The 24,399-nt window shown below is 44.6% G+C and overlaps 1 protein-coding gene across 7 annotated transcripts in view; it reads right to left on the bottom strand.

Moving 5' to 3' along the window:
- Window positions 1-24,399, bottom strand: part of Tenm4 (teneurin transmembrane protein 4) — a 768,485-nt gene that overhangs the window by 131,319 nt on the left and 612,767 nt on the right. For all 7 annotated transcript variants that reach the window (XM_076846576.2, XM_077108835.1, XM_076846577.2 and 4 more), the window contains 2 exons: window positions 6,229-6,330; window positions 4,120-4,314 (listed from right to left, as the gene is read on the bottom strand). In XM_076846576.2, the coding sequence (XP_076702691.1) occupies window positions 4,120-4,314; window positions 6,229-6,330 (297 nt within the window). The remainder of the gene's footprint in view (window positions 1-4,119; window positions 4,315-6,228; window positions 6,331-24,399) is intronic.

Here is a 24,399-nt window from a genome sequence, read left to right as displayed (position 1 = left end):
GAACGCTATCTCTTTGAGTTCCTGCTTTCATTTTGTTTGAGCATATCCCCAGAAGAGAAATTTCTGGATCATATGGTAGTTAGATTTTTAATTTTTTGAGGAACCAACACACTGTTTTCTACAGTAATTCTAATATTTTAGATTTCTCCCAATAATGTTCAAGGATTCCAATTTCTCCACATTCAGAAAAGAATTTGAAGGTATGTCTTTCTGTTTCTGAAGCCAATGATATGTCTATTAAGGGCTCTACCAAAATCAAAAGAGACCCTGATCTTCCACAAATCACTGCATAGGGAAAGCAGAAGGGTTAGAGAATCGACCTCTGTGGTTCCAGTTCAGGAGGAGAGTACAAAAGGTAGCAGGGTGAAGACAGAATTGATCAAGGACGTTGGCCCATAAAAAGTTGTTAGGTCTGCCTTTTGCTCTAGGGAGGAAGGGGATTCTACTCATTTTGTGACAGAGAGGACACGTGTCCTGGTAGGGACCCAACACAGAGCTGCTGGGGATTAGAGGGTTTCCAGTACTCACTTCCTCCTTCCAGGAGCTCCTGAGGAAGTCCTACACTGCAACGGAAAGAATCTAGCATCTGGCCTCTGAGGACTAAGAGTCAAGGATTAGGGGAAAAATGAACTGGTTCTATGTCCATCATCAAGGGACATACCTGCTCTGATCTTCCCAACTAAAAGCAGGCATGGTAAAAATACACACCTCTCAGGTTGCTGTAAGGTCCAAATGACACTGAGGACTTGAAAGGACTTGTATAAACTAAGTAGCTTTAAACTGCTGAAGCATAGAGAAGCTAAATAGCTTGCCCAAGATCACACTGCAGTACACAGGAAGTTCCACTGGAATCATTCTTTCAAGGTCTAGGCCTCTTGCTATTTTCTGTTACAATCTTACTCATTTCAAGACTGCATACTGCATATATACTTACATAAATGCAGGAAGTGGTTTAAAAAATAGAATTCAAAACAAAACTCGAAAGAAATAGGCAATGTGGAGAATTAATAAAGCTAAATGAAGGCAAAGACCCTCTTCCCTTGCAGTCTCTGGACACCACTTAGTAATGGCTAAAACATGACCTGTTGGAGTTCCTAGTAATTACAAATAATGAAATAATGACAGTGATAAATTCTCATGACCTGCCTCAGATCTCAGAACCTCAGAAGGATTATTCTGGCCCATTAGGTTACTCTGATAATTCCCTAGATCCAGAGAGTTTTCCAATTTGACAGGAAACTACTCAGCAATTCCTACCCTGAGGCCTATACAGGTATTTCCCATTCTGTGAGGGCTGGACCTCAGCTTCGGGTTCATGTGGCCTCTGAGAATCCCAGGGCACCCTCCAGGTGGAACCTATAAATCTACACTGTTAGAGAGCAGGCCAAGAGGGTGTCCAGTGTAGCAGGAGGCTCTTGGCATCACAGTCCTGTTCTTGCCCTGTTGCAATGAGTCTGAAGGGACCCAGGAACCAGCAAAGTGAATCCCACGCTCCCAGCAGAGAACAAAGACCAGGAGGAACTGAGGAGAGGCCTTCATCTCTGCAGGTCAACTGGGTAAAGCGAGTATAGGGCAAGAGGGGGGTTAGAAAGAGGCTTGCAAGGCCGGAAGGGAGCAGCTCCAGGGATCCTTGATGGACTGGCAGTGGTCCAGCAGGATGGATGCTGTCCCTGTGCTCTGTTGATCCTAAACTGAGGGCCATTATCTATGCCACAACCATGCTCTGCCACAGAGGTCATGGGAAGACTAGATCTGCCCCTTTCTGGGCCTTTGGGGTGGTAGCAACCCCAGGATGGAGCCAAAGCTGCCTTCCTCCCATCGTGCTAGGACAACATCTGAGCATTAGTTATTTCACAGGGAGCTGTGCATGACCTGGGAAGAACCAGCAGACCAGGGGTGGGAGCACAGGATGGAGGAGAGGGTAACACTCATAGGGAGGTGGGCTGACTTGGTTTAGAAGAGGGTCTGACTTAGTTTCTTCTTAGAAGGCATATTCACAGTTACATTTTTTCCCCTTCCCACTGCAGAGCTTGCCATTTGAGCCAGGATTCCTAGCAGAAGCTTAGCCCATTAATGAAATGATGAGGCCTGCATGACTAGGCTGCAGACACAACCCATTCCCCCAAATGTTCCACGCTCCAGTGACCACACAAGCAATTAGACACCTTCAGGACCAAGAACTCAGCAGTCTCACTTTTCACTGCAAAAGATCTAAGTTTGTTCTCTTCTGCCCCTCCCCCACCCCTTCCAAGCGTCCTGCTGGCTCAGTTCAAGCTTTAAAAAATACGGGGCAATAAACTTCAGAAGAAGGAAGAGAGAGAAAAAAAGTAAGCTTGTTAGCTGATGTTTTATAAACACAGTTAGCACAGAGCTGGGGGAGGAGGGGGAGGAGGAGGAGGAAGGCCCAAGAAAACCCTATTATAAACACAGGACTATGTAATGACGCCTCGCCAGAGAAAGAAATAATAAAGGGAATCAGTCCCAGATGGGCCTCTTCAGAAGAGAAAGCAGGAGTAAAAGCATTTCTTTTCAAATAGATAACGTAAATCAAAGTTCTGAACAACATTTTTCTCTTTGTAAATAACCCTGCGGCTCTGAGGCACCGTCTAGTACAGCTTTTCTGGGCATAGATGCATTCCCCTCCTGAGCTCACGTTATGCAGATGGGGATAGGGGTGGGAAAACCCACCATTTCAAGAGGAATCACCTTTGTGTCTCCTGTTCTTTCTCAGGGTGTCCACCTCAACTGTCCAAAAGGAAAGGGAGAGCAGAGGAAGGTCCCTAATTCTCGGGCTAAGAAAGCCAGCTTCCTTTGTTCTAGGGGCTGGTGCCTCCTCCCAAACAGCCCCAGTCACCCCCACTGATGGATGCCCAGCCCTTCTTGGGGAAGTGGGGATGTGTGAAGCCTGTCTCAATCCCTTCCTGTACCCTATCTTTGGAAAATAGTCTGTTAGTACTCTCTTTCTTTTAAGAGAAAATAATGCCCTATGAGGAGCTTCTCTGTCAAATACCAAATGGGTTTAGAAGGCCAGCTCTCCTTGGAGTCTCTGGCATGGGCAGTGGAAGGGGCCAGGGTGCTACATGGTGGTGAACAGGTGATAACCACAGTGCACAGCATCGTTCATTAACTGCAAATGGCAAAGTCCCTCTATCTCAAAAGACTTTGGGTGAAATGAGTGGGTAAAACAGGAACTGCGCTTCATTTGTCCCCATAATAATCCTAACAATAAAAAGCCACATTTATGGAGCATTTACTATGTGTCAGACTCTGAGCTAAGTGGTTTTCATGGGTCATTTAATTCGATCTTCACAATGTCCCTCTGAGGAAGGTATTCCCATTTTGTAGATGAAGGAACAGAGGCAAGCAAGTACAGAGCCAGACTCAAACATATATGTGATTTCAGAATATGCAGTCATAAAAGCTCCTCCATGTTGCTTGTAAGTGAGAGTCCTCCTATTGTCTGGAAATCCAAAGGAGAAGACCTGGGCTGAATCCATTGGTCAGATTTTGATCATGGGAAGGTCACTGCCCCTTCCTGGGTCTCAGTTTCTTCATTTATAAAACAAAAATATTCATCTGGCTCACTCAGTTAGCTTTTCCAGAAAAAATCTAAATGTCATTGTTAAATCCATCTTTGATTTACTTAGCCACACATTTGCTTTATGAAGGAGAAAGGCATGCTCATGAGCACCAACGAGTCATATGTGAACACATGCACGCACACAGTAACACACACATACAGGAGTATGATAAAGGCAGACAGAGTGTGAAGTCTGTGGTAGAAATTGACTTGAGAAATGGAGACAGGAAAGAGCAGATGAGCTTAGAGGGGAGTGGAAAGAACTTGGGCTGTGGAGCCAGAATGACTGGGCCAAACCCAGTTCTGCCACTGAACAGTCGAGCAAACTCCTAACTGGGTTTGACATTAGGTATTATTAGGAGGTTTCTAGCACAGATCCTTGATATGATAAATGGGCAGTAAGTGACAGCCCTCCTCCCCTTTGTGGACCATTATGGATGCTGGTGGACTTCTAGCATCAAGGGCAGAGGTCACAGGGAGGTTGGGAGGCTTCCTCTATTTCAGAGGACAGACCTACAGCTGCCACTGGTATGTCCTACCTTCCTCGCAGCTCTCGCCCTTGTAACCAGGGTTGCAGATGCAGGTACCCATGATGCAGGTGCCATGGTTGCTGCAGGCCACGTCGATACACTGGTTGGTGGGCACATCGCACTCAGCACCCTTCCAGCCGCTATGGCACAGGCACCTGCCCTTCATGTACTGGCCATTTCCACTACAGAGCACGGGGCAGGAGGCTGGGGAGACAGTGCCAGAAGCTGGCATGAGTCATCTTTCAACATTCCCAACTTTGCCACACATCTGATAGGCAGACATGTGCCCGTCACATTTCTTTTGCTCTATTTTTCTCCAGGTTAAACACATCTGGAATTATAGGTGAAAGCAAGAGGTGCAGGGCCCCCAGTGCTGCTGCCCACTGAATGAGGCTTTCTCCACCCCTTTCCTATAGCTGGTATGGTCGGGGGGCTGCTGGGAAGCTCAGACAGTAAGCTGCAGTCTGCTTCTTGTTCTCCCTGGAAAAGGCAGTGGCTGGGCCCCTTGCTAGCCTAAATCTCTCCTCCAATGCTCTCCTTCTAATAGCACTCCATTTTCCCTTCCCCACACCTCATCTGCAGCACCACTTACTGCTGTCTTTAACCCAGCAAACCCCTGCTTCCCTTGTCTTTTAGGCCTCCACTCCAGTCCCATACACCACTGCCCCCTTGAGAGAAGAGCTGGGCCCAACTTGGCTCTTTAAAATATTATCTTTCCATTCTGCCTCTTAGCGTAAAGGGTTTTGTGATCATCTCTACAAAGGACACTATATAAAAATAAATTATATTGCATTGTGCTATAAGTACTTGCCAGTCTTACCAAGATACAGTAAGGCTGTTTTATACATGACTCTTAACTTTAAGTGCATATGGGATGAGACAGTAATTCTTGTTAGGAGGAATGACTCATCTCTCTCTGTATTACCTTCCCCTGGCCCCACCTGACTCCTTTCCCTTTTAAAGCACTCAGCAGGTAATGACTGTGCTTCCTGGGGCTGCCAGCTCTGCCGCCTCAAATGGAGTCTATTTCACATAAGCTAAAATAAGCAGAACCCTCAAAGTGACATCGTGGCATAGTATTTGCCAAGCCATGTTCCCTGAGCCTGGGAAACCATCTCTGCTTTCCACTCATAAACAACTCCAATCAGCCTCAGAACTTGGGTCCAATGCTGCCTTGTCTGGAAACCCCTCCTGAGCTGATCCTTCTCCCTTCCAAGCAGAGACGGTGCGCTTTAACCTTGCTGTCATGTTTTACTTATTATGGTGCTGCTTTGCCGTTGTCCATTTGCTTGTCTAACTCCCAGGACAGACTGGGAGCTCCCAGGGCTGGGCCTTGTTTCATGTTGTAAACACAGTGATCAGCAAAGGACCAAATCCCAAATGGGTGTGAAGCCAATGGCTGCTGTATGAGTGAAGTGGTGGAAAAACAGCAGAGGAGGCCGTTTCAGCTTCCCAAGGGGAGAACCAAATCCTCAGGACTACAGGCCTCCTTTGGCATTTTCCCTGTTCCTTCTTCCAGGACAGAAATGAAGACCAAAAGCACAAGGCAGGTTGTGAGTAGCTTTTAAAACTCTCTCAGTAGTGGTTTTCGTCAGCACCACATGTGCTTAAATATCAGGCAACAGCAGGGCCGTGTGGAGAGGAGAAGCTTGGCCTCCCAGGTCCTTCCCTGGTGGTCTCAACTAAGATTCTCCCTGCACTGTCAGAAGGTCTGAATGGAGCCGCTTCCCAGGCTCCCCATCCACAGGCCTGAGAGAAATCACACTCGTGTGAAGAGAAACTTCAAAGATGCTTGGGAAGAGCTGATCACTCCTCTAAAGGGGAAATGAGCTATGTAAAAGAACCCCCACTGCTACTCTGCCTGCTCCAACAAGGGACACTAAATTCACTGTGGCTGCCCCTGTACAGTCCCTCCCTTCCTGACCACTCTCGTAGCCCACAGTGGATAACAATGGTGGACAGGATTCCATTGAAGGGCTTCTGAAGAATGACTCTAGGGAGCCTTTCTTGGGCACACGGTAAAGTGTCCTGGAGTTCTGCAGTTTGTCTGAGAAGTGGAACCTGAGCTTCCCAAAGGGTCTTGGGAGCAGAAACCAAAAGCCCCACCACAGTGCTCACCTCTGCCACAGTCGGGGCCTAGAAACCCCAGGAAGCAGTGGCAGGTCCCCGAGATGCAGTCACCATTGCCATAGCAGTTGCTGGGGCAGTTGTCCACCGATTCTGGAGGGAGAAAAGAGGAGGTAAGTTGAAAACAGATAAGAGCCCAGAAGCATGCCTCAGGTCACCCAAGACCCATGTACTTGAGCAATTTGTGTCCAGTGGAACCAGTGAAGTTAAAATTATGCTCTTTTTACACTTATTGAGGTACACCTCAATTCACATTGTGTTCTGAAAAATGTCTCCCCGAACCAAGTTTTTATGAATCAACTTTGACTCAACAAATGCATTAGAAGGTCTTTAAAAGCCATTGTTAGAAAACGGTTTAGCCTGTGAGTGGCGGTCAGTTTTGGAGTGGGGTTCCTGGGTGAGTATACTTTTCAGTGTTTTACATTATTCCCATGGTAGGCTGATATTCCACTCGTTTTTTTTTTTTTTTTTTCCCATAAAGCTGCTGGGAATTTGCAAATCTCTTTTTCTTCCTGTGATTTTCCATCTATCCACCCAGATCCCCACCACCCATCACTGTGGCCTTTCAGCTCTCCTCTTGCTCCTTACCCTGCTTTATTCCCCTGGCAACCTGAGTGATCTCCCTGAGATAAACCTAATCCTGCCACTCTCCTGCTTAAAACCCTTCAAAGGCCCCCCACTGAGCCAGATGGAAAAATTTGAGCGTTTTCAAAAGGCACATACATTTTCCCCCCTATTCTCTTTTATGTCCCCAGAACCTATCATGCTTACCTTTTGTAGGAATGTTACTTTCCCTTACTCTTCCTAATATCTTTGGCATATACCTCTATGTGATATGTGAAGGAAACACAGAATTAATCGCAGAAAGATTTTAATAAAAAATTAGGCAATGTTCTGTAGCTCTAGTTAGTAAATCTGCTTATTTGTAACAGCTCATTTCTCAATGAGCTGGATGCAGAACAAAGCAAAGAAGCAACTGTCTACAGAACGCCTTCTTTGTGCCACATATTTCTACAAATCTGTCTCATTGCACCAAGCCTGACAAGTCCCTATGTATTGTTATTCATATCTTACTTGAAAAATTTTAAAAAAAGGCAGCTGAGAGAGATGAAGTGACCTGCTGACAGCCATAGACGCTGTCACGGAGGCAGGATTTGAAATCAGGCTCCTGGACTCCAAGCCTGGTCTCCTTCCCTGATACAAGGCCATCTGGGCCATGTGGGAACTTACTGCACATCAGACACCAGGGGATGTACAGAGCAGGCACGTGGGACAATGAAGCTGGTCCTGAAGGCAGCGAGGGAACCTCTAGAAGTGTAGAGGATTCTAGGACCATCAGAGCTGGAAAGATTCCAAGAGACTATCCACTCCAGTGCTTTTATTTAACAGAGAAAGAAACTGAGACCTGGTGGAAGGACAGTGACTTCCCCGAGGTCATTGAGTGATTCAGGAGAGTGGAATTTGAAAGCAGAGGAAAAGGTTGGTCAGGCAGATGGAGCTAAGGATTCAAACTGCTGTCTCTGGTCACAATGATCAGCCACGATGCCAAGACTGAGGCCTTTGTTCAAGGAGATGTTGGTGCATCTGACACAAGTCTTGCCTGTAAGAAATGTGCAGCCTAACTAAACAGCCTGGGTAGTGGCATGGGGCGAGGAAAAGCTCCACCCAGAGGTAAGGAAACCTCGTATGGGGTCCTTACTTCTAGGGCCATGCTCTGTGACCTAAATCGGCTTCCTTCCACTCTCTGGGCCTCAGCTTTCTCATCTGTAAGATGAAGGTGATGGCAGAGATCATTTCTGTTCTAAAATTCCAAGAGTCCATCATTAATTAAGAGATGACTGTGGAGAAGGGGCATCAAGATTTTAAATGGGGCAGCGCGTTAAGGGCAGGACAGTGGCAGCTGGAACGGGGGCAAAATCAGCCCCATTCAGCCTCCAAATCAGCTAGAAGGATGGGCTTGAAGGATGGCATGGTGATGGATAGGTGGCAGAGGGGGCATTTACAGCACTGTCGCACTTTTAAGAAAGGCCTTTCTCCAAGATCTTCCAGGAGCAATTTGGAAAAGATTTCAAAAGTTCAGAAAAATAGTCCAAATGTGTGGTTCCTTTTGTGAGTGGGAAATTTCATTCAATGGAGTGAACAAGAACATGAGATCAAACCCAATTGTGGCCTCATTTCAGGGCGAGTGGTCTGGGTTCTGCCAGTGCGAGGCTTACAGGTAGGGCCCTGTGCCTATCTGCTCTCCACCAGTTTTGCCTGGAAGAGTCCATGTCCCTGGATGTTTAAATTGGTAGTGGCTTCTTGTTTTTACAAAACCATTCAGAAGTTTCATTTTGAATAGTGTGTTTTGTTTTCATTTTTTCCCATAGTACTGGGATTGAACACAGGGAGACTTTCCCATTGAGCTATATCTCCAGCCCTTTTTAGTTTTAATTTTGAGGCAGGGTCTCATTAAGTTGCTTAGATCCTTGCTAAGTTGCTGAGACTGGCCTGCCTGAATGTCCTTTTTGAAAATAAGAATGTTAGCTGGGCGCAGTGGTACATGTCTATGATCCCAGTGACTCAGGAGGCTGAGGCAAGAGAATTGCAAGTTCAAGGCCAGCCTCAGCAGGTTAGCAAGAACCTAAGCAACTTAGTGAGACCTTGTCTCAAAAAAAAAAAAAAAAAAATGATGATGAAATGTCACTCAGTGTGGTTAAGCACTCCTGGATTCAATAGTAGGTACCAAAAAAAAAAAAAAAAAGTTAAGTCTGGGGCTACATCACTGGATCTTTCTTGACCAAGATCTTTCTTGATCTTTCATTTCACTTGCTCCTCCCACACATCTCTGATTGGCAACCTCTATTCCTTCTTCCAAATCCAATTCAAATGCCATCTCCTTTGAAAGTTCTTCCTGGCAGCTTAAACAAGCTGAGCTATACACAGAACTCTTTTTCTCACCCCTATTAAGTACCATATAGTTGACTTGTTGGCTGAACTGCTTGAGGATAGAAACAGGGCTTATTCATTTATGTGTTTACCCTGGTACACAAAAGGTTCTGAGTAAATGTTTATTGCTATTGCTGAAAGAATTCAAGAATTCAACTAGATGTTCTTCCAGATCCCTCCCAGATCCAAAATTGTATGGTCCTTCTCAAACCCAAAGTTATAAAATATGTCTCTTAATAAGATCACTTTAGTTATCAGTTGCATTTTTAACATGATCAACTGCAGATCAAAGGCTCAGAGTAAAAAAGTGAGGAAATACATTTTCTGAGACTAAGCATAGTGCTGGCTGCTGCATGTGACAGAATGGATACCTGCATGCTACCAAACTCCCCCTGAGCTGTTGGTATCAGAGAAAGCAGAAGTTTAAGACATAAAAGGTGTGAAATAATTTTCAGATGGCAAAAAGAAATGGAAGGGAGAGAATTTGGGGAATATTTTCTTTCAATGACATGTTTATGTATATAGTTTTTCTTCTGTTTGGAGGGATTTCAGCAACTTGAGATCCATTGGGATCCCACACATAATGAGTCTCCACTGACCAGATATCTCTATGCTAAACTCTAAGGCAGAAGTGACACTCCAAGTGGCTTGGGAAAAGTGTGAATTTTAGTAGATAAATACGTTGCATGTTCCCAATTAGTGTGTGGGAGTTTCTACCCCCTGTGCTCACACTCACACAACAGATGCTTTCAATTAGTGGAAGGTATACCTTTAGATATGCTTGGCTCTGATTAAAAATTCAGTTGCCTACGAGTAACTGATTTTCATAGTTGGGTGTGTGCTATGTTGGAAAGTGGGGACCATTTTCTTTTCCAGGTTTTGTTTTTCTATCATAGCAGTGGGCCTGTGTAGGAAATTTCATTTTGAAAAATGTGTTTTTCCCTTCCATCAGTTTTGGGATGCAGAGTTTAATGTATCCTTAGTGTACTCTCTGGACACGTGTTGAGCTGGTGAGTTCTATGGAGGTGGAACCCAGTGTTGCTGGAAATACAAAGGGCATGTTCAGAAGGAAGAAGGACAATGACGCTCCTTCACGGAGGAGAAACGGAGTCAGGAAACCACACAGGCCTTGGGGAACCACTAGAGTGCCCATTTTGTCTGTTCACCACAGAAGTGAATCATTAGCTTGGCTCTGAGAGGGTGAAAGGTGATCAGAGCCGATACTCATGTCCTCTGGAATCTAGGATCAATGCCTGCGAAATCAGGCTGCATTTGTTGTCTTTGGCTTTTCTCTTCTGAAATGCCACATAGGTAAACCCCCTGGAGGAGGACAACTGCCTTGTGGTACTGCACAGAGGTAGTAATATTGGGTGAGGAGAGGTGGCCTTCTTCTCAATCAGCTTGCATACCATGGACACACCTCCACCTGCCTCTTGTCTGGTTTGAGCAGCAAAAAACTATGGTCATGGGAGCTTGGTGTTGGACCTCAGCACCAGAGCCAGCGGCAATCAGCTGTGTGAGTGAGGGCAAGTTCCCCTCACCAGCCTCAGGCCTTCCTTCCTGACTTCTCGACACCTCCTGTATGTCTTATTCCCCCGTGATGTGTCCAAGCTAATGGAAGCCTGTGTTTACTACCTACAATTCCTTCCTCTGTTTCTGTTGTCTTTCTTTCAATGGTGAGAATGGATGTTAGAAACTCTTTGGGAGCCTTTGGTTGAAGAACCAAGGCCCACCTATTGCCCAACAGTCGTCTACTTACTAAAGCCTCCTTCTGGCTGCTCTGCAGGGGGATGGAGGTTAATGCTACAAATGAGATGGAACTTGAACTCCCCGACAGCCAACTGGGTGCCTGAATATTCCCACCTTGACTCCAGCTAGTGAACCTTAAACTTTAGGTTACATCTATTACACCCCCTCTGTTCCTAATATACAAGGACTTGGTTTATTATTAGCAACCAAAAGGAAAGATGGACACAAACTAGGTATCAGAGCTAGGATTTAATTCTACAACTTGAGGTTGAGAGAAGAGCACAACAGAAACCCTCACGTTCCCTCAAATGGAACTATGAGGATATAATCATGTATTCTAATTTAACCCTTATAATAATTGAAAAAACTAGGTATCGTGGTCACCATTTTAGTCTCAGAAGGAGACTGAGAGCTGAAGTCACTTTCTTGAGGTCACATAGTTGATAAGGGTGGATCTGGTAAGTGAACTACATCCTACCTGCAGCCAGGTGTGTGCTATATGGCCTGGACCTAAGTTTGAGCTCTGGAGCTAGGCGGTCTCTTGTTGGCTATGCATCTTTGGACAAAGTGTCTATACACGTCACTCTCCTCATCTGTGAAATCACAGCACCCACCTCAGAGAGCTGTTATAAAGAGAAAACAGGGTAATGCTGTGCATGTAAAGAAGTTGGCCCAGGACCTGGCAATTATTCTTTTGGTTTAAAGTAAGGGTCACACATGCCTTCTATTTGTAAACTAAAATAACACACTAATTTGGCCTAATGAATTCAAACAAGGAAATGAGGGTTACTGGGGGTAAACACACATATACACACAGAACACAGAGAAACTCCCCATGGTAAAAACAGGAAAGCAAACACACAATGTTCCTAATGTGAAAGGAGCAGGGTGTTTAGACAAATTTTCTCCTGGGGAAAGCACTGTCAAAGCAAATTAAACCTGTTTTCTTCCTGAAGCCCCATCCCAAGCAGACTCATGCCAACATCTAAAAGAACTCTCTTCCCTCCGTTCTCTAGATTGGCACTGGGCAGATGCCAGGTGCTGGAAAGCTGTTCCATGGCCTGTGAGGTGTCAGTCCCTGTAGGTGCCCCAGCTTTCTCTGCAGATGAAAGGCCTTTAGTCTGAAACCATGAGGTCAATACAATGACAAAAAGTTGACAAAGCCCCTGACTGTGTGGGCTTGAAGCCAGTTCTGCACTGGCATTTGAACTGGGAGATCTGTTTTCAATCATACCCAGAAGTCTACCAACCTCTACTAAGAGCAGCTCTCAGGAGGGGTCTAGGAAAAAGACTGTTCCCTTGACTGCATTTGGTCTTGGTTCTTTGTTAATGATTTCTCTGTGGGAAAACGGAATTCCACCAGTAAGACTGAGAGCTCCCTGAAGACAGGCATCCTATCTGGAGAGTCTGGTGAGGGAAAAACACAACCAAGTACTCAGTGGTACTTATTGTATTGGTAACTAAACTCTTATTTCCTTTTCCTGTATTTTTAAATGTTCAATGCTAAAAATGAAGACAATGATAGGAAGTTCAACTTTGCATTGAACTTTTAGATCATATTTAGGAGTTCGAAGTTCACATCTGGGAGCCACATTTAAGAGACTGATAAGATAAACTAGAGCAGGTTCATTGAAGGACAACCAGAAAGATAAGTGAACTTGAAGCCACATTTCAAATAATGAATTCTGGAAGGAATTGGGAATTTTGCTTATTACCAAGAGAGTATGACCTCTGTCTTAAAATATAAGAAAGACTATTACATGAAATGAGAATCAGACTTTGTTCTATGACCCTAATAGTTTGACCTAGGTTCAATGAATAAGTACTACAGTCCTTGGGAAATAGACTTGGGTTGAAATAAAAAATAACTTCATCATATTCAGAGCAGAAAGCCACTTCCTATGTGGGGTTACATTCTACTTGTGTGTATACATCTGTCTAAATATTGTAAAATGCTTGAGGGCAGGAAATGTTCAATCCATCTTTGAATCTAGTGCTAAGGGTATTTTCCTTGAGCAAAGCATCTAGGAAACTAAATGTTTGTTAGTTGAAGGACTAAATGAATGGAACGGGTGATCTACAAGGTTATGCATTACAAGTCACTGGATATATTCAAGGAGAGGGCACAATAGTGACTGGTGACAATATCTTAGTGGGGATTAAAAATAAACTGCCTGGCACTTACAAGCCTGAACCCTTATGAGTCCACGTTATGGTTTGGATATAAGGTATCCCCCCAAAAACTCCTGCATTAACACAGGAGTATTCAGAGGTAAATGATTAGATTATGAGGGTTGTATCTTGATTGGTCCCTCCTAGCTTGAGTGGATTGACTAAGTGATAACTGCAGGCAGGTGAGACATAGCTAGAGGAGGTGGGTCCCTAAAAGTGTGCCAAGATACATCTTCCCTGTGACCCCTCCACCCCTTTTTCTCCCTCCCTCCCTCTGCTTTTAGACCCTGCCATAAGGTGAGTTGCTTTCCTCTCCATGACTTTCACCCATGATTCTGCCTTACCTTGGGCCTAGACTAATGAAGTTATTCATCTATGGACTGAGACTTCTGAAACCATGAGCCCTAAATAAACTTTTCCTCTTCTGAGTCATTCTTTCTTGAGTATTTTTATCACAGTGGAGTACAGTTGACTAAAACAGTCCCCGAGTCATGGTGTAAAGGAACATACTTGGACTGTGCCTGGAAATTTAGGCTTTCGTCCTATTCCTGCCACCAACTTGTTAGGTGATCCTGGCCAAGTCCCTTCCTGTTACTGACTTTTCTTTTTGCCTACAAAATTTGTTAAATTTATTCATCAAATATTTACTCAGCATCTACTCTGGCTCAGGAAGCATTTTAGTTGAGTGGATGGCTGAACTCATCTATGAAGTCTAACATCTGTGATCTACGGAATCAAACCAAATTAGTTATACTTTCAAACTATATAAATAGACGAAAAAGCTGAGAAAATAATCATCATGTAAATGGCTCAAGGCAGACGTGGGGGAGAGAAGTCTGCTCATGTTGGGGCTGAGTCTGTCATCTGCTCTGTACAAAGGGCCTCAAGTGAGTGGCCATGGCCGAAAGCACAGGGATGGGGCTAGAGAGTCTTTGCTCACTGTCTGCCTCTGGCTAAGGGCCCAGCCTTTTCCCGGGGCTGTTGGCAAGAGCTTTCTCAGGTGTCACAGTAGGGCTGTTGGCTCGTTTCTGCTGCCTTTGTCAGAGAGCACTGCGCGTGCAGTTTCCTGCCTTGCCTCTCGAGCGTATGCTGGAGAGGCCACTGAGACACACACCAAGTAGTGACAAGACTGACAACTGGCATGCTGGCCAAGAGCAGGGGGCCTTCAAAGGAGAGGTGAGTGCTCAGGGTTTGGAGCAGAATTTCTTTCCCTTGATCCTTCACCACAGTTGCATCACAGGAGAATGATCTGTCTACAGTTTCTGCCTGAGCAGCAGGCGGAGGTGGAGCACATGATGCCTAGCCTTCTCACTGTCCACAGCTGATTGGACCAGGATGACACCCGATCCAAGAAGAACCCATTCACAGGCTGAATAGTGCTCTGGGATGTGGCCTGGAGCACAGAGGTTACTGGATCAATCAGAGTCCTGCTCTCTAGTATTTGAACTAGAAAATTCCCAGGGACTTAGGGGACTAATTGGACTAACTTCTAACATCCTATACAGCACAGGAAGAGAAGTATGGTCTATAACAATTAATTGTATATTTCAAGATAGTAAGTAGAGAGGATTTTGATATTCCAAACACAATGAAATAATTATTTGGAGTGATGGATATGCTAATCACCTGTTCTGATCATTACTATACATGTATTGATGTATCACACTGTGCTCTATACATATGTACAATTATGTTAGTAGAAAATTAAAAACACATTTTAAAAATTGAGAGCATGGCATCTGGTGGTAGGAGTGAAAGCCAAAAGATGAGACGGAAAGAGAGGGGCTGGCAAGGTTGTCATGGCCAGGGAGGAGCCAAAGTTAAGAGGGAGTAGTCTGGAGCGAGGACAGGAAGCCAGCTTGTGTGCTGAGAACTGTGCATGAAGCTGAAGCTCAGGGAGAGGCGGGGATGCTGGGAGCAAGAGGCTGGGAGGCCCAGGAAAGAGGAGAATGAAAGTGGTCCTTGGGGCTGGTGCTTGCCCAGAGGCTTTTCAGGACCATCTAAGACTCAAACCATAGTTCTCTTTTTGAAGCCAGTTCGCTGTCACACCTTCTTTTCTTTGAGGTCACCCAAGTGTTTTCGCTCCTGGCAGTGGAACACATTCATTCACCTTGGCACCTCATCAGTTTCAAAGTACCTGATAGCTTGCAGGCTTTGATGACAAGTGACAAGTACAGAACTCGACGTTTTAAAAGCATTTCCATGAAAGAGTTGTATTTGATCCTTACAAATAAAGGATCATATTCTGTCTGTGTGTGTGTGTGTGTGTGTGTGTGTGTTGCTGGGGCCTGTGCATGCAAGGCAAGCACTCAGTACCAATTGAGCTATATCCCCAGCCCAAGGATCATATTTATTTTATGTAGGATACAAAGATACATTCTTTATATGTAGGGAGAGAAGGTTATTATTACCCATTTAGTAGATGAGAACGTGAAGGTATAGAGAACTTGTCTAGGTTCATGTGATTAATAAGTGGCATGGCTGTGTTTAACCTGGATTTCTACTCCTACTGAATCTAGTGACTCTTTCATTATCTCACAACTGTTGATCCAATTCAAAAATAAAAATATGCTGATCTCACTCTTTTTGCCTCTTAGGCTCTAGCTACTGAGTTAGGACTACATAGAGGATGCTGCTAGGGCCAGCAAATCCCAGCTGGTACCTACTTTGGTTTTGTTAATTGAAATTCTGGTTTTAAAACAGGCCTACTAGCATTCAGAAATCAAAACGCAGCTCTAGCCAGTCACACCTGCATCATACTCAGACAATGATATCTGTTGATTGATTCAAACAAGTCTCCATTGACCTTGCAATGCTGAAGCCACTGGGAGGCCCCAAAGCCTGGTCCTTATTTTCAAGGAGTGGAAAGACTTGAGGCTTTGGTGTCGGGGATAAATTTTAACTCTTCTGAGGGTGAGACTTAGCTAATCACTATATCTGAGGGTCAGCTTATTCCTCAGTGAAATAAGAAATCACTTGCCTAATACCATATATATGCATCTGGTGCATGAAATATGCTTAGGAAATACTGGTTTACTTCTATGTAATTTCAGTGATTTTCAAACTTTGGCTTGGCCCAGTCACCTGAAAGCTTGTTAAAAAAAAAAAAAAAAAAAAAATCTTGGATTTCTGGACTCTCCTCAAGGTTTTGACTTAATAGGTCTGGGGGAGGTCCCAGGTGATACTGATGCCCCAGGTCTGCATACCACTTTGAGAACCACAGGTGTGGAAGGAAAACTGAGACTTTAAACACAGGTCTATAAAAGCAAGCCAGACAGGGCAGAAGGATCTAAACTATGCGCGAATGCAAAAAGAACATGTGGACCATTTCCAAAGAGGAGGGCCTGGTCCTCCAGGAGGTAGCCTGTGAATAGCTCTTAGAGAATAGGTGGCCTTTTGAAATGCAAAGCAGCTCTGGGCAGGATGGAGCTTGAGAAAGAGCCAGATCCAGAATAATCATTTTTGCTGCTCCCACGCAGTGACCTGCTAATCATCATGCCAACTTCATGTCAAGCCTGTCTTTGGGACAAATTACTTAAGAAATCAGTTTTTCAAAAGCTCACTCAGCTGCTGGCTGGAGAGTTCCATCTAATGAGCATCACTTTGTGTTGAATTATTCCACGATGACAGACAATGTATGAACAGAAACAGGCTCTGAGGAGGTGTATATGGTTGGTAGGTTGGGGAGGGGAGCTGCTAATTACTCTCTAATCATTTATCCAGTCTAGTCACCAAGCTCACTACTGCTTACAAATCATACAAAACAACAATAACAAAAATAGCTCCCTTCTTCTTGCTTTCAAGTCAGCATAGTTAGGTCTGAAAATGCACAAAACTATGTAAAGTTGACCTAGATAGCTACAGGTTAAAAAAATCTCATGTCTGCCTGGACTTTGCTCAGAAAGTGGAAATGACCAGGCTGTGGTACCTCTAGCCTGGGCTCCTACATCAGTGTTCTAAGTGGACTCTGTCTCCAGCCCTGTCCCTTTCAGCTGTCATCCTGGAACTGAGTTGCCTCAGGCCACTGATAAGGTCACTGTTCCTTATCATCTGAAGTGGATATCACAAACGGGAGCCCCAGGAACCTGTGGGTTCCTTGTTTTTGAAAAGTTGGATAAGTTGCCAGAATCTTTCAACAAGAAGGTTTCAAAGAAGAAGCTTAATGTTGGCTTTTCTTGAAAAATTGGAAGATCTAGCATAGTGTCAATCTTTCCTCATTTAGGGTAGGCCTGACCCCAAGGTTGGCCGCAGACCCCTGCCGCTGCCTGTACGAAGGTCACCTTTCTCTAGAGGCATCTGAGTATACCCCTGGCCTAGAGCAGCGTCCTCCCAGCCTCACTTATTTATGCTGTTGCTCTGTTCACACACCATCTGTCCTATTACTCTCTTAGTACTTTTTTGAATCATTTATTTTTAAAGCAAATTTACTTAAAACAGAAATTCAATATCACCATGAAACAATGACTTGATTGACCTAATTATTATATCCTTTCCAGTTCACTAGAATAAATATATAAACTTTGGAACAGAGTTTGTCTTTGTAGAACCTAACATAATTTTGAGAACAATACTTTAAGAAATACGGGGCAGGAGAAAGCCCACATTTCTGAGGGGTTGAAGGCTCCAGCTTCTCTTTCTATGCTAACTTCTCTGGGTTGGGGGGATGGCTCTGTGGGAGAGTGTGAGCAAGCTGGTGTGAGCCCTGGGTTCTACCCTCAACACCAAAAGACCAAACCAAAACCATAAAGGCCTTCCTTATGTCTTCCTTGTTCTGCTGCCCAGTTACACACATTGCTCCCTCCTTAACCCACACACCCTTCTCAGCCTCTCTGATTCAGCTAGTTCAGTAACCTTACATTCCTATCCCCTTTCCCTTATCAACCTGGCCAAGTCCTATCCCTCCTTCAGGTCCAATGCATGGATTACCTCTTTCACAGAGCTTCCCCAGATGCCTCCCAACAAGACAGATCTTTCCTCTGATTCCTGAAGCCATTTGACTTCTCTTACAGACATTGTGTACTAATTTTATTTTGCAGTGTAGTTATTTACAATCACTACTATTTCTAGAACCCTCATAGACTGAAAATTCCTCTATAGGAAGTGATCCATTTCTAGTTCTCCCTCTTTTCCATGCCACCCCAGTGACTAGCACGCTTCTGTGTCTAGAGGAGCTGCTCAGGCAGTACTTGTTAAGTAGCAAATGATGAAGGACAATGTGTGGTTGACTCCATGTCCTTTGGTGTATGTTCAACCTCAAATCCTAAGGCTGGGCTCCTTCTGGGGGGCCTGGGAGGCCTGTTAACTTTCTTGTTGAGTTTTTTTTTTTTTTCAAATTTCATTTTTATACATTTTTTCCAGACCTGAAGCTTCATCGACATCTCTCTTCCTCTGGGCCTGTTACATTCAATTAGACATGGTATTGGAGTCTCATCTCCCAAAACAGCACTAACCATGTGTTGGGGGATCACGTAGTAATAAAATTTTGCAGGGTTCCAATTTTTTTCTCTAGCAAGAGCTGCCAAGGTGGCTTCTATGAATTATGTACCTGAATTACTTGTATCAGGATATAACATAATAAACTGATTAGCAAGATGGATAAATTCTCCAGCTCTGGTGGATTTTTCTTTACAATAATTATACCGCAGGTTGGTCAGTCACACAATGATTTGAACAATATTTCTTTCTTATTTATCTACTAGGTAACACTCAACATAATAACTTGGGTCTATATCGATGGGCCAGAGGCCAAGTTGGACTTCTGTTCAACACCAAATCCTATTAGAGATCATGGTAATGTGATTATATGTTCAAGTTAAATATTTTATAGCCGCTCTAGCCGCCTAGACAGATCACTCTCTCAGCTTCTAGGCAGAAACTGCCCAGTGGCAAAAGTGATAGCTACATATCTTGCAAGGAAATGAGAAATAGCTGGTGCTGTGAAAAGTTTATAGAACCTCCTGGCCACTTCTGACTCATTGGCAGCAGCAAGACTTTAAGCCAACATTGTGCTGGGTTATAGTACAAATGTGAGCCCTACCTAAAGGAAAAGACTCCCCAGTTCTCGGACCAATGAAAGGCTGGCCTATTTGTGTGCCAGGGCTGTCTACTGTCTACTCAGTGACAGGCTTGAAAGTGGTCTCCTTCTCCCACATTCAGCCCTCTGTGGGCCTGGATGAAGAGATTCATGGGGCCCCTCAAGTTGCAGACCACCTCCAGGTGTGGTCATCTGGAGTCCTTCCTACCTAGCTTGGTCTCTGACCTACTTTCTCAGGGCTGGACCCTGTCTCTGGCATGCTTTGACTTCACATAGTTGGCCCTCCCCAACTCACAGCTGAGCATGGACTATGCCATCAGACAGGCCTGGGGTTGGTTTCTGGATCTGACTCTCACTGGCTATGCAAACTTGGGCAGATCATTTAGCATCTCTGAGTTCTGGTTTTCTCACTCACCTATCTTTTGTGGTTGGTGAGGGGTTAAGTGAGATAATGCTAGTGAAGAACATAGTAGGTTTTGCAGTCAATGGTAGGTAAAATGAAACTAATCAAAAGATACCAAAGAAAACCATGTGGATGTGCCAAGTCAGAGGCTGTGCAGTTGAAAGAGCAGAGGCTGGGGGGTCCTGATCCTTCTCTGTCACTTCCTATGTAACCTTGAGCAAGTCTCTGTATATCTCTGTGTCCTTGTCTGTAAAGTGAGAGTGACAGTAAAGCACCTGACACCCAGTTGGTATTAGCAGCTGACAGACCGTGGATAGGGGGTCATGGACCCTCCATTATGGTTGTTCCCTGGCTGAACTTCGCTCATTCCTCCTTCACTAGGGGCTCCCAACAAGCTGTGCACGCAGGTGTGTGCACTTTATGACAACAGAATGAGAGGGAGCCTGGCTGTCAGCCTGGGGGAAAGCAGCAATTAATGCTCCCACACTGTCTCCATACTGGATAATATTCCAAGGCACAACTGAGTCCCATGAAATCATGTTTCTTCTGCTTATAGGACACACAGTGCCCTGGGATGGGCCACATGGAGGGATTGGGGCTGCTTAATTCTCTCTTCCTTATATTCATACTTCCTATACATGGACAATATCTCATGGACATTACTTTTTTCTGTGAAAGATGATTTTTAAGGGTGTAGCCCACTCCAGAAAACTTCCAATGCCTTTTCTATGGATTCCCTTCTCACTGGCTAGTGCCTGGCTTCTTAATCCTGTCACTACCACCCTGAATGCATTAGTGGTTCCCATGACAAGGGAGGTTGTGCTGATGACTGAGCCTCTACAGCCAGGGTGGGAGCCCTGGCAGCTAAGAGCGGAGTGGACACAGTGGAGAAGCCCCTGGAGCTGCCCCTGCTCACTGTTCACTTACAAGGCTGTTAAATCACCAATTTAAAAAAAAAAAAAAGGGTGCTGGGCTGGCTGGTTTCAGGGTTTCTAAAGGGTGTAATGGAAAACAAGGGAAATGGAAAGGCACCCTGCCAGGGAACAACGCCCCCCTGCTGAGCTCCGGGGCCCTGGGCTCTGCTCTGTAGAGGCAGGATCTCAGCCTGGGGTAGTGGCTGCATGTTAACTTCTGTCATGCTACCTTCCATTCCTCTGACCTTCTGGAGGTTTGGGGAGAGCAACTATAATGAATGATGACTGAATCCAACCCCTCTGCTCCCTCAGACCCTGAGAAAAATCTCAATCTTCACATTCAGCTGCTAGGACAGTAAATAATGAGAAAGACCTGGGCAGGGGACACTTTCAAAAACCTACTGTGTCAAAGAAGGGCTAGAAGAGTTGGTCTCTTGCTCTTCCCATGTGTACTCCTTTGCTATCTAGTGCACATCCAAGTTTTTAATAAAGCCACGAGGTGGCTATTTTAATAGTCATCACAACACCTTTTAGTGAGTCCTTCTAAGTGCTAGGCTCAAGCATAAGCACATTAATCTCATATTATCTCACAGCTCATGACCAGGCTATAGTACTATTGCTCCCAATTTTCAGACAAGGAATGGAAGGCAGAGGAGTGAAATGGCTTGTCTGAGATAGCAGAACCAAAACAAACAACACCTGTTAGACCTTCCAAATAAATAGTCCTTGAAAACCTACTATGTGCTGAGTGCTAAAGGGATTCATAGACTTAACCACTCCCTTCTCCCTCACATGCTGCCCAATTTCAAGACAGCTCTGGTGACACTGCAACACAACTAATTATACCTGTGAAGTCTCCTCTACTATAATGCATGCCTGGAAGCCAAGGTGGGCCCTACGCCCACCTCTGCAGCCCCAGCTCCCAGTTCATGGCCAGGTGAGGAGCAAATACTTGGTAAATGGTCAGCTGAGCTATAAGGAAGGCATGGCCTCTGTCCTCTGCCCTCCTGATCTGTAGCAGCAGTGAATAAAACCATAGAGTCCAGAGGAGGAAAGAACATCTAGGAAGTCTCCAGGAAGGTGTTGTAACTCAGCTTGGGGGCTGGGCAGAAACTCTCCAGGCAGAGAAGGGCACAGGGATCTGTGCAAAGAAAGAGCAGCATTCCCAGGATTGGAGCAGCGCGGCACAGCTGGAGCATGGGGTAAGCAGCCCAAGTGAAGCTGGGAAGGGCAGTTACCTGACAGGAGTGAGTAGAGAGGAAGAAGGCACTTCCCACAGTCTGACCTGGAGCCTGGAAGGTTCTTTATTTTAGGTAAATCAAAGTGCCCACTGCTGTAACCATTTCTCTTCTCTAAACAGCCTTTTGGGCTTAACTACAACCAAGCAGGCTGGAAGCTCAGGTCTGGGCCTAGAGCTCTGACTGCCCAGAAAGCTTCATTCAGACCCTCAGCCAGTCAGCGTGCCTCTCCTTTGGGAGTCAGGCTGAAAGTACAAATGGAATAATATGAGCGCCTACTGCGTGGCAGGCTGAGAGCCTGCCTACTGCATTAATTCATTCAATCCTTCGAGGCTCAGGGAGAACAGTGAACTTTCTCAAGGTCCCACAGCTAGGTGGCTGCAGAACTGGGATGAGAACTGCCCTCTTCACCCCCAGCCTGTCTCTGCAGCTTTCCCTTAAACTTTCAGTTACTTCTCATGCTGAATTTTTTTTTCCATGGCTCTTCCCTTCCTTTCTTCCTAACAGAATCCTCCACTGCCCTCTTGGCCCAACCTAGCCTAAAGTGACCCTCTGTGTTTGTCTTCTCAAAATTCCCCAGACTTTCACCTTGCACAACAGTGCCATCAGTCTTCAAATCTGTTGCTGTTGTCTTCTGGGGCAGCAAGAAGCTCTTAGAAGACTCAAACTTCAGACTGACACTGCCTTTGTTTCCCCCATGGAAGCTGCATAGTGTTTTGCATATATACTTTGTGTGTGTGTGCACACGTGCATACACATGTGCACATGCCTGTGTAATCTCTAGTATGTTTTTAAAAATTATTTGCTTTTCATTAGACTTAGAGTTGAGCATAAAGAGTTAAAATCTATGTTTGGACAACTGTGTGGCTTTCATAATCGTGTGAGAACAACTATGAAAGAGGAATTTGGAATGACCCTCATCCTGACATCTGCTGTGTATATTGGCCCTGCACGCTTTGCGTGTGTTAACTCATGTCATCCTTACCACAGGACTTGGCCTATAATTGCTCCCACTGCCCCACTTGTTGTCTTGGCTCATAAGACATGGCCCAAGTCTACATAACTAACAAGAAGTGTTGCAGCAGGAACTTGAACCCAGGTACTCAGGCTCCAGAAGGTATCACCTGAACCAATACAATAGTGTATGAAAAGGATACACTTGGATTATTCTGGATAATGAAGGCTACAGGAGCACAGACCTTTACTGGGGTGAAATAAGTACATGCATATTTGGGTAGAAGGCTGGATACAGAACTTTCCCTCAAGTAATCCATCCAAACAGACTAGGCTCAGTGCGGAGACAGAGAAGGAAGCTAGCTAGGCTGGCTACCTCCCAAAGACACTTTTCAATATCCTTTCCTTCTCGACCTCTGCGTCATTAAAATGTTTTTCCTCATGTCAAGGTAACATATGTACATAGTTTTTTTTTTTTTTTAAAAATGTCAAAGAATGCTATAAAGCTTACAATGAAAAACAGCAGTCCTCCACCCACCCATGCACCTGAGTGCCACTTCTCTCCACTCTTTCTGTTTCTTCCAGAATTTTCCAGTACAATTGCCCCTCGACTCACAACAGGGTTACATCCTGACAAACCCATCATAAGTCAAAGATGTATTTAGTGCACTTAATCTACTGAGCGCCATAGGTTAGCAATACAGCATTCTGTGGAGCGCTTACACTTGTGAACGCATGACTGAACATACCCCAGCATCGTAAGAGATCATACTGCCTATCACTAGTCCGGGAAAAAATCAAAATTCAAAATGCGATGCATAATTTCCACTGAATGCATATCGCTCATCACACTACTGTAAAGTTGAAAATTGCTGGAATTGTTGTCAATTGGGGAATGTCTATATTTCAAAGTAATGTGATTATACAGACCTTTTCTTCACGGCTATCTGATGTTATTTATTACTCTGTCCACTACTTTTGTTCAGTACAATCTGATAGAAAAGCATCATCTTTGCTAATTTCCTATTTCTATTAATAACTCTACTCAAATTGTCCAAGAGATCTATAAAATCTCTTGGAAATAGACATTTCCACATGACCAAACACCAGGTAATCTATCTGATCCACACCTGGGGCCCTCCCTGCTAGAGATCTCTGCCCTGCTACAGTCTGGTCAGGTGGTTTGTGAGGCCTGCTATGCACCCATTATCTGGGGCTTCTCCTCACCTCTTTCTTTGTCAAACTCCTTCTTTCCCAGGCACTTCTTGAATTACTTTACTGTTTTCATAGAATGAATTTCCCAGGAGCTTTCTGAGTAAAGGTGAATGGGAGGTATGATTGTTGGACTTTGCCTGGTTGAAAATACCTTTATGTTGCTCTTGTATTTGATTGATAATTTGACATAGAACTTTGATATAGAATTTAATAATATGATTGACAATTTGATGGAGAATTTTAAAAGTTAGAAACAATTTTCCCTTCCACTTCTTAAGGTCATTTGTCTTCAAGATTTTCACTGCTATTGATAAGTCTGTGGGCATCTGCATGTAACATTTTCTTCCTTCAGAACCTTTCAGGAAGATGAGTGACTTTTAAAAAATTAACTAGGCTGGCCATTGCAATCTGGAAACCCATGGCCCTCAGCTGTGTTATTGCCCTGTTCTATTAGTCAGATTTTGGACCTGCTGAATTGATTCTTTAATTTTCTTACTATTTTCTCCTATTATCTTTGATGCACTTCCCCTTCACTTCTGCATATTTTATTTCAAG

The sequence above is a fragment of the Callospermophilus lateralis genome, chromosome 2 (genome assembly GCF_048772815.1).
Source record: "Callospermophilus lateralis isolate mCalLat2 chromosome 2, mCalLat2.hap1, whole genome shotgun sequence".
Taxonomy (NCBI): domain Eukaryota; kingdom Metazoa; phylum Chordata; class Mammalia; order Rodentia; family Sciuridae; genus Callospermophilus; species Callospermophilus lateralis.
This window is presented reverse-complemented; position numbering and strand designations above follow the sequence as displayed.